This window comes from Rhinolophus ferrumequinum, chromosome 22 (assembly GCF_004115265.2).
Source record: "Rhinolophus ferrumequinum isolate MPI-CBG mRhiFer1 chromosome 22, mRhiFer1_v1.p, whole genome shotgun sequence".
Classification (NCBI taxonomy): Eukaryota; Metazoa; Chordata; class Mammalia; order Chiroptera; family Rhinolophidae; genus Rhinolophus; species Rhinolophus ferrumequinum.
Genome location: NC_046305.1, coordinates 7,365,147 through 7,380,526, shown reverse-complemented (window position 1 = coordinate 7,380,526; position 15,380 = coordinate 7,365,147). Strand labels below are relative to the sequence as shown.

At 38.8% G+C, this 15,380-nt stretch overlaps 1 protein-coding gene across 13 annotated transcripts in view; it reads right to left on the bottom strand.

The window, feature by feature from the left end:
- Window positions 1-15,380, bottom strand: part of PRRC2C (proline rich coiled-coil 2C) — a 77,958-nt gene that overhangs the window by 40,121 nt on the left and 22,457 nt on the right. For all 13 annotated transcript variants that reach the window (XM_033094045.1, XM_033094051.1, XM_033094052.1 and 10 more), the window contains exons 4-12: window positions 14,365-14,474; window positions 13,158-13,283; window positions 11,168-11,391; window positions 8,204-8,286; window positions 7,470-7,603; window positions 7,302-7,389; window positions 6,118-6,259; window positions 4,510-4,563; window positions 984-1,611 (exon numbers count right to left, since the gene is read on the bottom strand). In XM_033094045.1, the coding sequence (XP_032949936.1) occupies window positions 984-1,611; window positions 4,510-4,563; window positions 6,118-6,259; window positions 7,302-7,389; window positions 7,470-7,603; window positions 8,204-8,286; window positions 11,168-11,391; window positions 13,158-13,283; window positions 14,365-14,474 (1,589 nt within the window). The remainder of the gene's footprint in view (window positions 1-983; window positions 1,612-4,509; window positions 4,564-6,117; window positions 6,260-7,301; window positions 7,390-7,469; window positions 7,604-8,203; window positions 8,287-11,167; window positions 11,392-13,157; window positions 13,284-14,364; window positions 14,475-15,380) is intronic.

Below are 15,380 nucleotides of genomic sequence, written 5' to 3'. Positions count from 1 at the left end.
ATCCAGAGTGAAAAGACAATCCATAAAATGAGAAAATATTGGCAAATCACGTATCTGATAAGGTATTTCCATCCAGAATCTATAGCCAACTCCTAAAACTCAATAACAACCAATCTGATTAAAAAATGGGCTTAGACATTTCTCCAAAGAAGATGCACAAATGGTTCCTCAAAAATTAAAAATAGAAATTACCCTGTGATCCAGTAATTCCACTTCTGGGTTTATACACAGAAGAAATGAAAGCAGGATCTCAGAAATATCTGCGCACTCATTCATAGCATTATTCAAAAATAGTTAAAACATGGAATCAACCCAAATGATCACCAACAGATGAATGGATGAGCAAAATGTGGTGTGTGTGTGTGTATATATATATATATATACACACACACATATATATATATAAAATGGATTACTAGCCTCAAAAAAGGGGAAATTGTTATATATTACAATATGAATGAAATTTGAGGACATTATGTTAAGTGAAATAAGCCAGTCACAAATAAAGACAAATACTATATGATCCCACTTATATGAGGAACTCAAGAATAGTCAGTATCATAGAGACAGAAAGTAGGATGGTTGCCCAGGACTGGGTAAAGAGGGAATAAGGAGTTATTGTTTAACGGGTATAGTTTCAGTTTTACAAGATGAAAAGAGTTCTGGAGATGGATGGTGATGATGGATGTACATTATGAAGGTACTTAATACCACTGAACTGTACACCTAACAATGAGTAATGCGCTAAATTTTATGTCACATGTATTTTACCTTAAGAAAAAAACAGGGAAAAAAGCATATTAAAGTATCCAATGAAAGTTAATTTCTACCCCCAAAACAATCTTTGGTTTATTTAGATTCTATATTAAATTATTTTTTAGATCTTGAAATTTAGGTTAGTATTAAAAATTCACAAACATCAACACCGTAAGTAACGTGAAGCATTTTGTAAAGTATATGTGGAACAAAGCAGACTACTATACCTTTATTACCACTGTTTTCACTTTCTGGTTTTTCTACCATAGGCTCTAAAGCAGGTTCTTTGTGTTCGATTTTTTCCTCCACTTTCTCCCTTTCTTTCTTCTCCGACTCACATTCCTTTTCCTGTTCTTTTGTCTTTTGCAGTTCTAGTTCTTTTTCTTTTTCCTGCTGCCGTTCCAGTTCTTTTTCTTTTTCTTGCTTTCTTTCCTTCTCCATTTCTCTTAGTTTTTCCTGCTCTCTTTCCAGTTCTTTCTCCTTCTCTTGTTGCCTTTCCCTTTCTTTTTCCCTCTCCTTCTCGCGCTCCCGTTCTTGTTCTTTTTCAAGTTCTTTCTCCCGCTCCCGTTCTTTTTCTCGCTCCCTTTCTCTAATTTCCTCGGGCGATGGTTGCTTGTCCACTATGCCGAGCTTTTCATTTAACCGTTTCAGCTTCTCAGCACATGCTGCCTTCCTCTGTTCTTCCATTCTTCGCTCTTCCTCTTCACGCCGTTTACGAGCACGTTCAACCGCAGCAGAAAGCTCTGACTGCTGTCTTCTTCTTTGCTTCCACATTTCATCCTCATCAGGTACTTGCTGCTTGGGGGGAAAAGGGCCTGGTCTTCCAGGTACTGCCTGTCGGTCTGGAGGAGGATGCTGAAACACGAAGAGAAAGTACCAGATGAGTGTGACAAATCTATTTCTGACAAACACTGGACATCATAGGCACAGAGAGGGAGGAAAAAACTCCCACAAAATGTCAGAAATTTTCCTGATGAAACATATACACTAAGATGCAAACAAGTAACATGGGAAAAATATTAAATCTAGATTAAATCCCCCAACTAAGACCAGGATAATACAATCATCCAGTATTTACTGAGCACGCGCCTATTTATCGTGCCAGACACGATGCTCACCAGTATTTGCTGAAAATGAGAAGCTGTCACGACTTTCAAAGTCTAAATTTAGAGACAAAGGAAATTTAGAATGTGAGTGCTTTAGCAGCAACTGCCAGATAGAATGCCCAAAGGGCGGAAAAAAGTCCAGAAAGATGCACAATGGGACCACATAAGCCCTGAGAAGATCGAGGTGCAGTTAAGAGGAAAAGCAGGCAAGCAAGAGGCGAAGTGGAAAAGGAGGAGACCCTGATGCTGCTGACATGCCGGAGAAGAAATTCCTAGAAGTCAGCCTGGGTAGAGAGAGCTCTATGTTTAAATTGAAAGAAATGCACATCTAAAGCCCAAAGTGGAACGAGAGAGGATCACCTGACACCAAGTTTTAATGACTTAATTAATTGTGTCCTAAAACAAGTACTATGAGGTCTAAAATCGCTCTTAGCGACTGTGCAAAGACAAGCAGAATGGAAAGAGCACATGAGAAGGGTTGAAACATTAAGGAACTAAGAATAAATTGTTTTTAAAAATATTGGTTTTAATAGCTACTAGGGTGAAAAAACCCTAAAACCCATATAACTAGTCAGAATCCTTTACTAGAGAGAAAATAATGGTGCGTCGAAGACACTGGACTGAAGATGGGAAGAACAAGAACACAGACCGTCATTTACTAACAGTGCTGTCTTAGGCAAACCACTGAACCACACTGGTGTCAGTTCATTCATCTATAGCTTAGAGGCAAGCTGCAAAAACAAAGTAATTATATAAAAGTACTGAACTTACACGTAAATTCAGCGTAGGCGTTTTTGAAAAGCAACTTCAATGAAGTGTAATTACACAAGCTGTGATGCACATATTTCAACTGTACGGTTTGATGAGTTTGGACAAATGACACGTCTGTATACTACCGCCCCAATCGAGGCAGAGTGTGTCTTCATCACTGCCTGCAACCCTGATCTACTTCTGGCAGGAGAAAGCAGTTTCATCTTTCCTACAATTCCATGGGAATGGATACTTCGTTCTATTCTTGTTTGAGTCTGGCTCCTTGTGCGAGGGCCATAGTTTGAGGTCACCGTGTGTATGAATAGTTTTGCTCCATTCGAATGCTGAACGGTATTCAATCATAGGCACGGCGTTTCATCCGTGGACAGACAAGCGGACCGCTTCTAGTTTTTAAACCAGGAATAAAACAGCTATGGGTATTCATGCCTAAGTCTTTGTGTAAATGTGTATCTTCATTTCTCTTGGATAAATATCTAGGAATGGAACTGCTGAGTCCTGTGTAAGCATATGTTTCATTTTACAAGAAATGGCCACACTTTTTCCCAAAGTCATTATAAGGTTTTACAGCCCCACCAGTAACGTGAGGGTGCCAGCTGATCGCTCTATATCCTTGCCAACATTTGGTGTCATCAGCCCTTTTAATTTTGGATGTGTTCTCCTTGTGCTTTTAAATTGCATTTCCCTGATGACTTAAGATATTGTACTTTCATATGCTTATTGGCCATTTGTATGGTGTATACCTTATTTTGGGAAGTGAATGTTCAAATCGTTTGATGAGTTATGTGCCTCATGATTCACTTGAAGGGTTTTTATTCTTTTAAAATATAACCAAAAAAAACGTGGGGGAGTCAAAAGTTATACATGGATTTTCAACTGTGTGTGTGGGGGGAGGCTGGCGTCCCTAACCCCCAGGTTGATCAAGGTTCAACTGTAGTTAGAAAAAGGAATGAGAACAGCCCTGATGAACCTCCAACATCCAAAGATCAGCACAGGAGGCCCAGAAGGAATACAAACTGAAGCAAACAAAACAGTGCAATGTCTCAAAATCAAGTTAAGAAAAAAAGTGTTTTAAGAAGGATGGAGAGATTAGCTATGTCAGCTGCCGCTGAGAGCAAGTGAAACGAAGACAAGAGAACTGGCTTTGGCAAGATGAAGTCATTACTGACCTTGATCGTAATACCGTTTCCCCGAAAATAAGACCTAGCCGGACAATCAGCTCTAATGCGTCTTTTGGAGCAAAAAGTAATACAAGACTCGGTATTATATTATATTACAATTATTATATTATGAGACCCGGTCTTATATTACAGTAAAATAAGACCGGGTCTTATATTAATTTTTGCTCCAAAAGACACATTATAGCTGATTGTCTGGCTAGGTCTTACTTTTGGGGAAACATGGTAATTTCAAAGGTGCAGTGGGCGATGAAAGCTGAGAGTCAGTGAACACCATACTGTGAATAGCTCACTGAAACAAGTCTGCCATGAAGGAGCATGGGGATGGAGGGTGGTGGGAGTCAGAGGAGGGCTGGTTTAAAAAGTAATTTCAATATGGGAGACAATATTGCCAGTACGTGATGGACGATGGGATCCGGGGAACAAGAAGAATGGTTGTCCTTAGCAGCAAGGACAGTAGGAAGGAAGTCAGAAGAGCAAGGTGCTGAAGTGGGAAATGGCGGTGGTCCTCCTTTTCCCAGGAGTATGTTACTATGAGAACAAAGAGGGAGAGGGTAAAGAGGAAAACAGGTGGGAGCTATTTACTAGGTAAAGTCCATAACTGTTTCATAAAAATTATAAAAACATACACAGAACCTTCCCATTAAAACAAAGTCAAATAATACATACAGACCATAAACCAGCATTTTGTTAAAATTTACCTGCTGTGCAAGCAACTTTGGAGGTGGTGGCAGGTGTGAAGATGGTCCACGTTCCTATGGATTGTTACAAAATAATTAGGTTAAAGATATCTACGGGAAATATCTCTGAATATGCTGATTTTTTTCAGTGAGATCACAAGATTGTAAAAAGCAAACCATCTTTATCCCTTTCTCTTTTTAAATAAAAGTACACCACTCACTGCAAGATGACTCTACATTCTATAGAATCACTCTACGATTTCAATAAGGTTAGACTCTCAAATGAATTTTGCAAAAAGTAGAACTTTGGTGTATATATTTTGGAATTCTAGCCCAGGTAATCTGGCTGCTTAGAAATATGCCTCTAATTTCAAAATATTATTTATGTAAGCCCAATTCCTTTTCTGGGTTTTCTTTCTAAGGGCAAACCAGAACTATGAGATTTACCAAAAGAAACATGTAAAACATGATGGAACCAAATATAATATGTGGAATATTCACTTGATAATATGTACCTCAGTGTCACAAACAGAAAAAACCTAGACATCAAAATATGGTCTAAAATATTCCTCTACTTTTTCACGAAGGAATGATCATTCCCCTTTATGCCAGTAAGTTGAAAGTCTCACAAAACATGGATTCTATAAAAGATAATAATTGAAAAATCCTTCTTTATCAGAGCTCACAAATTTTTTCTCCAATGGCTAACCAAACTTGAAACTTCCTGGCACAGCACACAAGACCTAACAACTGGTCTTTTCACAGCTCTTAACTGCTTTCCCATATCAAACCGCTGGGAACTTAGAGATGTGCCCTGTGTTCCCGACTCTTTTACTCTGAACCCACCCCCACTGCTTGGAATCACTCTCCTCCGTTTACTGGCTCCACCCTGCTTCAAGCACCAAATCTTCTGCAAAACCTTTCCAGAGAATTCTCTAAGAACTCACTATGTGCTCTCTCTCACAGCACCCATCAGTGTGCTGTAACTGATGCTCGTTGGCTTTGTTTTCCTTCCACAGACTGCCAGCTACCTACTTTCAACTCCGTGAAGGGACCAGTTCCTCCCTGTTTGTACGAATTCAAATATGTGCTGCATGAACCAGGAGACAAGCGGCCTCTCTGGAAGGAAGCTCTTTTCTATTCCGAGCTTGCAGTGCAGCTCTTGCTACGTCTTAGAAGTGGATCAAGCCTGTCTGTTGCCCACAGTTAGTTCCCTTCTGTGACAATGTTCTTCACAATGGCTCAGAATGACAGATTTCTCTACTCCCCATGTATGATCTCCCTCCTCAGATAGGGCACAATTTCACATATGAACACTGACTAGGATTTATAAAGTCTTGAGCACACCACATAGCACCTCAGCAATGGTAGTTTGGCAAAACTGTTTATCCCTCCACTTTGATAATGACTGAGCTATTGTAAGAAAAAAGGAAAATTTTCAGTTTTTACCTGATAATTTCAGCTACTGCATTAATAGTTCCTCTAATATGCGATAACATTATGATTTAGATCGAGGGCAATTCAAGAAAAAAATACATAGTTTCCTTTTCCTGAGTCTTCTTCCAACTCTATAAAATTAATTTATCCATAGTATCTATAGTCACAAGAATCTCCTTGAGTCCAACAAACCTGATTAAATGGCGGTCCTTTCCCATAGGGCCCTTTTGCTACGGATGGCTGGGCAGGTATCTGAGATGATTTATTGTTGCACACTTCATCTGCCTCTTTTCGGGTCTCAGTGTTTTCAGAGGCTTTTGAACCTTGATCCTCACTGAAGAATCAAAATCCAGGTGAAATAAAAAAGTAAAGCGGGTGGACTGTACCATAAGTAAATGCATTTTCTCTATGTAAAAAAGACATTATTTCCATATAGTTTCAGGGGGAAATGTATCAAGGGATGAGATGTGTTTGTGACCTAGCGGTGCTAATTTATTTATTCAATAAATACCTACAATGTGTTGGGGATTGGGCTTGGCCGGGTTATCACAAGATATAAAGTACAGCAGCTGTCAGATATGGACACTCACACCTGACACACAGCCTGGCAAAAGGATAGAATCCCACCATTTTCTATCGCTCCTACCCCAAGTCTCATCTGAATGCAAATGAGTACTATTACAGATAATTAATAACTGTATTCTGATTTAATGAAAAAGATAAATCAAATTACAGTATTTTAAAAGATCACAGCAAATCACAGGCATCTCAGAAGTGATCACGAGACAGCAGCATGTTACAATGCCAAGGCTGAAAACTAGACCAGTAACTGCATGCAAGCTTCTGTGTCCTGTTAAGAGCCCAAATGTTATGCCACGAAACTCGTATGTTCCTGACTCAGATGCCCCAACATTCCAGAAGAAAGAAAATAGATAAAAAGCTCCCATTTCCTAAGACGCTGCTGGCTAAGCTTGAAAAATAATCAAAGACTTAGAGACACCACAGTAAGCCAAATGATTTTTCTCCAATTTTGTAAATATAGATCAGGTCAAGTAAGTAATAAGTTCTAAATGGTCCTTAATATTGTCTTTCAAAATATCTCCAATTAGATGGCAAGCATCTAAACATCTTTTTTTAAATATTCATTTTCTTTAGCAACATCAAACTTTAATTCCTTGATGAGCTTTGAAAATTTGGCTCATTAATTTGGCTCATTAATCAGTCACCTTCCTACTCTGAACAAGTCCTTGGAGTAAAATGTAGAAATTCTATAAATAAGGAACAAACGCCTATTAATGAAGGCTCTCTGATTAAACGGCTAATATTACATCAACACACTCAGACTCTTACTCATACAAGACACCACAACCACTCACCTGGTGTTTTCTTTGGGACTGCTACTTCCTTGCTCATCGTCATCACTGAAATTCAGCTGTTCTGTATAATCCACTTCCATCTGGGCACCTATTAAATTAAGGACAACTCAGATTGACTGTATAAAAGCATCTAAAATTTTTAAATGTTTAATTAATTTTGCCTCTTACCTGCCCAACCTTCATCAGCTTCCGCATCTAGGTTATCAAACTTATCAAGCTCCTTCAGTTCTGATGCACTAAGGATGGAGGGGCGTTCGGGCTCAGAGGCCCACGAAGGAGGCGGGCCTCTTCCTCGAAGGCCTCTAATGAAGGACAGGTTGCAAGAAGAAAGGATACAAAGTTTTAATGATACTAAATTAGAAAAATCACAAGACTGGAATTCAGTGCATTTCAATTCAACAAGGCTTTCTACACGACATTTATTTTGCTCCTGACACATGTATGAAGAAATTATGCAAATTTAGGACAATACATAATGCAATTCTTATGTAAGTATTTAATACTTTTAATTGTCAAAGATTTAAAAATAAAACAAATATATGTTACAGGATAATACAGCCAAGACTAATACTAATCTCAAAATACAGAAATTTAAGAAGAACCTCGTTCAGGAGGATGCTCAAGCATTAAGCAATAAAAGAGAATGGGTAGTCTTTCAATCATAGAAGGCAGAAGGGAAAACAAGAGTCATCAATTTTTTAGGGTCATTAATTCTCAGTTTTCAGAAGTTTAAGATAATTTAAAGTTTTAGAAGAATGTTCTGCCTTATAAAAGCTGGCCAATTATGGCAATTGTACTTTGAGGACAGAAAAAATAAATTGCTGATCACAATCCAGCCAACTCCCAGAAAATTGTAATGAGCATATATACGCTTTGCAGACTTAATCACTGAAAAGTCTTACTTGTTTGTTTCCGACAAAGAAGGTGGAAACCTCATGGGCCCATGAAGAGGAGTATACGCCATCCTCGGATACTGTTGAAACATCTGAATGTAGGAGATAAAAACCGATAAATTTAGCAACCCAGTTATTAAAAAAAAAAAAAAGAATCCCTTGACTAAGCCTGAAATTGTAATTTACAGAAAAAATGATTAAAACAGTCTGGTGGTAAAGGTATTCTTAAGAATTTGCAAATTCTTTAGATTTTTAAAACTGAGAGAACATTGTGTAAACGTCCTGCCATTCCTATAGTACAATACAATAAAACCCTGAAGTTAAAAAAAGCACGATTAAAATAAACAATACCATGAATAATTAATTTTGTCTGCTGATATAGATCATCATTCAACCTTAATAACAAACCATTTGTAAGATTACTGCCTCTACCAAGTCTTCACAAAGAGAGGGAAAGACCAGCCACTTCATATCAAGAACTTGTTAGCCTATTAACAAAATTACATAAAAATGATCGTGTACTGACATGAAAAACTAAAAAAGAAAACATGCATACACCCCAGAAAACTGCATGGCCTTAACCAAGTTCAAATACTTGAAAGGAAGTAATGTGAGACTTCATCCTAATGCAGGAGTAGATTAATTGAAGGCAGATTTGCTGGTAGAGAGGAACTCAGTTCAAATCAAAGTAAAGGATAATCCATTATCTCCGGGAGGTGGGCAAGGAATGACTGGAGATTTTTCCATGGGTCGGGCACGGGTGGATTCTGAGTTGTTACTATGCAAACAGTGATTATAAACTGAGGCTCAAAGAAGATGCTCTCTGTGTGACTTTGGCTTTGAGAAGCTAAGTTTAGAAGTTTTAAGATAGATTATAAAGAGAAATAAAACACCAAGGGATTCATCCTACCATTTGGAAGGGAAGAAATGTCAAGGTTATTTACTATTAGCTTATATCCAGGTCAAATTATGTGAAAAATTATATATATATGAAATTGTGTTATCTTAAATACATAATTTATGTCCTGATATAGATTAGTTTTTCTAAAAAAAAAAAAGCTGTTAGATGAGGAAATTATACTTGAAGAAAGACTATGCTTGTATGATCATGCTGTCTAAAGAAAATATTTCTAAGCAGGGTTGGAGCAAAGTTAATTAAGTTAAGCAGCAGCTGAAACTCAACTGAGAAAGTGTTTTGTGTGGGGAATACTCTGGAGCATTTCTGGTTGCATCACACTTCCACAGGGAAGTTAGCAAATAACTAATGGAGGCAAATACTCATAGAGTCATTAGATCCTCCTGCTGATTATTCAGGCACTAAAATTAATAATTTTATGTGGTATTAAATGTTTAAAAATTAGAATTTTCCACAAAATTAATCGTAGAAACAATCTTTAAATTCTCAATATACGGTAGTGGTTTTCAAAATGTTTTTGTTAATCAGTAGGAAACTTTGTTCAAGTAAAATCACTGATGAAACTGGGGACAAAGCCCACGTGGGTCTTCCATCCTCAGTGGCCCTTGGAAACACAATCTGAAAATTATTAGGAGACAAGTAGTTGGATGTAAATAATTTTTCGTGGATAGGTTGGATTTTTATCATATTCCCAATTTTTAAACTAAAACATTTAACAAGTAATTGTATTTAATCATTTATGTTCCTCCTTTATCCCAGAATGGTTAAATAATAATAATACAAAGAATAGAAAATATGTGAAAAAGAGAAAAATACAGATATTTACAGTTTGAACACTTAGGAGTTAAATCATAAAAACAAATGTAGGAACTAGATTCTTCTTCCCTTTGAGATTAATGGTCTCCTAAAAAATGTCCATTTATTTACTTGGGCACATGTATCTTGTCCTATAATTTCATAGTAGGCTGAGAGCAAACAAATGAATGAGGGCACCAAATCTATCTACTAATTTATAGAAAGTATAAGGGTCAGAAGTATGTATTAAATGATACTACAAAGATTGAATCAGCAAAATCCAGACTCCACAGGAAAACAAGTAAGTTCTACCAGATAAACTCCAAAGAAAATAAGAGATGGAGAAAAAGAGGTACCCACAGATAAGAAGACTCCTATGAGAAATATGATTCAATTGCAAGGAATGGACGTTATCTGGATCCCAATAATGAGATGATCAGAGAAGCTGGAATACTGTCTTGATATTTTTTAAAGAATTTTCTTTTCAGGTGTCATAATGATATTATGAACTTTCCCCCTCGTCGAAATACATACGGATGAAATGATATATCTAGGGTTGGCTTTAGTAATCCAAGATGATGGGAAATAGAGACAAGACGAACCACAAATTGACAACTGTGGAAGATGGACAGGAGATATGGGAGGAGAGACGCTCACTGCACTATTGTTTCTACTTTTGCACATGTTTAAAATATTCCATAATGAAAAGCTAAAAAAATTAACTGTACACTAATAAAAACTTTAGAACTAAAGCAGGTATTAACCTTTTCTGTGCCACAAACCACCTATTTGGCAGTCTGGTAAATTCTGTGAACCTTTTCTTACAGAAACGTTTTCAAATGAATAATCTAAAATGCAGAGTATAGCAAAAGAAAACAATTGTACTAAAATTCTGTTACCACAATATTTAAAAAACAAATTTGTGACATAGTAATGTATGTGCTTCTTTATTAGGTCACGAAATAACAAGTGGGTCTACCCAGGGTTCTAAGAACTACTCTGAAGTAATGTGTATAAACAATACTTTGCAATGTCCAAAACAATGTACTGTGAGATGAAAACACCCATGGTCTCCATCAACGATTAACAACACAGGCACTGCTGATACTTGCGTGATCTATTTCCTACATTCATAATCAAAGGAAATGCTCATTTTCAGTTAGGTGTTAATGACACTGAAGACCTAAACTTGCACTTCTCTCCTTCGAACCCAGATCGAAACCTCTCCTTTAACCACCTGCTGCTTAGCTGCCAATACTCACGTAAGGGGGCATCATAGCTCTGTACTGGGCAGTGAGGGCGGGCTGCTGGCCATTCAGTTTAGCCTGTGGGGGACCACAGGCTATTCTCTTCTCCACCACTTTGAGGATGTCATTTTGTTCTGACGACCCCGCTGTGCTTTCATCCTGGCCAGGAAGCTTTTCGTCTTGGTCAGACGTTAAGGGTGAGCCAGCAGACTTACCACCATCTCTCCAACAAGCAACATCTGCCACGGAGAGAGGTAAGAAAGGAATAAGGAAAAAATCTGCAAGTGGAACAAAGTGAAACCAAACTAGGCACATTTCAAGCAAACTGAAGCAGCACCAAGTGAGCACAGCGAAGGACCAGTGTCAGGGGAATCTAGGCGCTGCCAGCGCTTTTACGGTCAGTCAGGAGAGCAGCTTCCAAAGCAGGGAGGCTGCACCCTGGGGGTGCCGCCAAAGCCAAGCACTGGGGCTGGGGAAGGAAATCCTAGCGCCTCTCTATGAAGCTTTATCAGTATTTGATGTGGAGCTGAAAGTCCCCATCACACCTAAGGTGTCCTGAGGGAGCTGGGAGTTCTACACGCCAGAAGGGTTGACAGCATCGCTGTCGTTCATGTGCTTTCAGTCTACTACTGCTAGTTGTTACATGTGCCCCAGAGAGCAGATTTAGTGACTATATAATCTGGTTCAAGCACACTTAACCAAATAAGACCGCTACTGGTTGTACAAGGACATCCGGTTTGGTAGATCGCCTCCAAGATGGCTCAAAGGGTCTCTCTCTATCTCCTTTTACTCACTCACACCCTGTGTACCACCCGCTCACAATGTACTAGGACTGGTCTGTGTAACCTGGAGAATAAAACAGAAGTGATAGCACGTCTCTTCTAAGATTAGGTTATAAAAGACTGTGGGCGTCCATCTGAGGTGGGAGGTGTCTGTCTGTCCTTACTTGTGGCGGGGAGGCCACGTTGTGAGTAGCCCACATACAAAAGAGCCACCATGAGTGAGCTTGGGATAGTAGTCCCAGTCAGGTCAGCCTCAGATGGCAGCTTCACTGCAACTTTGTGGAGAGAGTTCAGCGAGTTCTGAGCCAGAACTCCCAGCTAAGCGGCTACCACACTCCTGATCCGATAGTGTGTGAAACCACAAGGCTACTGTGCTTGTTGTTTTAAGCGACCAAATTTGTTAAGCCGAAATAGTTAACTGATGAAAATCAATTGCACAAGAAAACATTACAGCAGACATATCTATTCCTCACACAGAATCATCAACAACATTATGGCAATTAAAAAAAACCAAAAAAAACTAGGGGGGACGGGGGTTGACACAGTGTGAGGGATTAACGTCTAAGTATTACTTTGTTTTGTGCACCTGAAACTAAAAAAAAACAAAACTAAAACAGGATTTACCCAGACCTGACAAGAAACGAGCCAAAGGAAATGTGAAATGCATCACATTTTCAGGTATGTGGACTTGTAACCAGTACTGTAATGAGGAACCTCCCCATGTACACAGATCCTTGGAGATATTTGGTAATGACAATTTAAAAATCTCTCAAAGATTTCACATTTCTAGTTCTAGTTTTGGCTTTATAATGTATACAAGTATCCCTCACTATCCAAGCTGATTTGGCTCCTGGATTTGGGTTTGAGTTCAGAAAGCAAGGGATCCCTGAATATTAATGGAGTAGCAGGTAAATGGATATAATTTATAAACAAATACTTGCATGTTGGGGGGATTTGCTCAAAAAACTTTACTATTAGAAAAGTGACCAAATATCAATGTGCTAATAAGTCACTGAGGCATCTCGTTGAGACATATACTTCCAGCAAGTTCTTGAGGTGTCCTGATGCTGCTCACGTAGAAACCACACTTGAGTGGCACGAGTTACTGTCTGCCTTTTTAAGGAGGCAGGTCACATGTGTAGCACCAGCAGGCAAGAAGCTACATCACAAGATAAACACAAATATCTCAGTCTGTATTTTTCCTAAACAGAAAATACTCTTACTTGGTGGGCGTAAACTGGGTCCAGGTCCATAGTTGTCATCATTTCCTTCTTTTTCTTTTTTTTCCTGATCCCCAGCTGCCTGAAGGCTGGGAAATTCTTGCTGAAAATGACTATTCACCTGGATTCCTACAGAATTTTTTAAAAAACATTAAATGTAACTTCTATACTGAAGGTAATTCAAAAACCCTCCCAGGATAGAGTTCTCTGCCTTTTTTCTCATAAATGATTCCACATTTCAATGATGACTATTCATATCCATAAAACTTTTAAATTTATCTAGAATTAGAATCCCTTAGAAAGTTAATGAACAGCCATGAGGAGATAAAAATCTAAGAAAGGAACCTGTCAGACGCTGTTCCAGGGGACTCCTTAAAGATGAGGGGGACGAGGAGGTTCATTTCTGTTTCTTATTAGGACTCCTTACATTTTCAACACAAGTCACATCTCTTTGATCATAACTGAGAATCAGTTCAAATGCTATTACTGAAATAGAAGTTAAGAATGAACACTCAAGCACCACAGTGAGGCTAATATGCCTCCACTTAATTTACTGCTGAGATACTGGTCACACCTCACTATTCACACACCTGCCTGCCTGCGTGCCAATCTGCCAACTTTGTTTTATACTCCTATAAATTAAAAGAGCTGATTTTATTAGCTTGAGGGCCTAGATGGCTTTTCTCCACACAGTGTTTTATAGACGTCTCCTGTTTTGCAAGTGGCAGAGTGTTTGCTGGGGAGTCCACTGTTCCTTGGGAAGAGGAGAGTATTACAGCAGTCATACTTCATGGCTGCTCTCTGTTCTTCTCTACCATGGAAATCGTGAGTGACATGCTTGAAACAGAGAGGGTGGGAACACAGCTGGAGGTGAATATGGTTTCTAGCGACTATGCAGGGTCTGGGTGCTTATGTCTCAAAGAGTTGAAAGTACAAGACTACGTCTGGTCATGTAGGCTAAAGCTATAACATGGGACACAGGGTTTCGTAAAGGCCCCTTTTATTAACCCCAATCATTGGGTCAGACAGGCTGTTGACACTGAGTTAATTAACTAGCCCAAGAGATTGGTAAAAGACCCCTGCTTAGGGCCTGAGCATATACTCTGACAATGCTCTCTGTCCTTGCCCAAACAATACCCACCCCTATGTCCTGCATGGCTGTTCAGTAACTCTCTAGTCTGACCAGTTTCCCCAGCTAATGTCCACTTACCATCTCCTTGCCCACCTTGCTTGTTACTGGCCCATGATTTGGGAGCAGGTGCTACTTCTGGGGGAGCTGCAACCCCAGGTTTTGGCTGTGCTGGTGGAGCTTCTGGTGTTCTTAAAAAAAATATGAATCCATTATTTCAGATATTATACGTTTAAACAAAATAAAACAAATATTGTATTTAAGGTGAAAGTGTGTACAAACTATTCTGGCTACATGTTTACTCCTAGATGCAGCCTCCACAAATGCTTTCCCTCGGCCACATCCCTTTAAATGAAGAGCTGCTATTTTCATCCCCTTCATTTTTACCTTTGAATAATCTATTTTGAATAAGGGAGCGTGTATAATTAGCAGCAACAGGACAGGCATACCTACGGTCTGACCGGAGGAGGCTATGCAAGCTGTCTGTGTGCAGTCACACGCTCACCACTGTATTTAGTACTGTGATTCAGACGGAAGAGCACCCCCACGAGGAAAAGGTGCTTAAAAAGGGTCTACAGTTGTATTCAATCCTTGTAATGAGTTAATGCTTCAAAACGAAAAAGGTTAAGAGACTTAAAAAATGCAGTATGTTTCTGGTACACTCAGACCTCTAAGTGACGTGTCACTACAAAATCATTCTACAACTAAGAAGCAGAGAGTAGTCAGTCTTTGAGGAGCTTTACTCCAGTAGTCAAATTTACTACAGAAAGCTCCCCAAACAGCAGAACAGAAATTTGGTTACAGATGTAGGCAAAAAGCACCAAGGACCCAATTGCTTGCCTTATTTTTAAAAATTACCATGACTTAACTTGGTCATTCAATAAACTAACAGCCCAGCATAAGCCTTGACATACAGAATGTTAAATATTTGTTGAATGATGATGAATAGGGATATTATTAATTCTAACTCAGCGCTCACTCAAATACTATTACCTCAGCACCTACGAGGTGCATTAGGCATTTCAGGGAACCAGAAAGACAGAAATCCTTAGCTTCATGGGAATTATTTAAGAGAATCAACTTCTAATCATATTAGA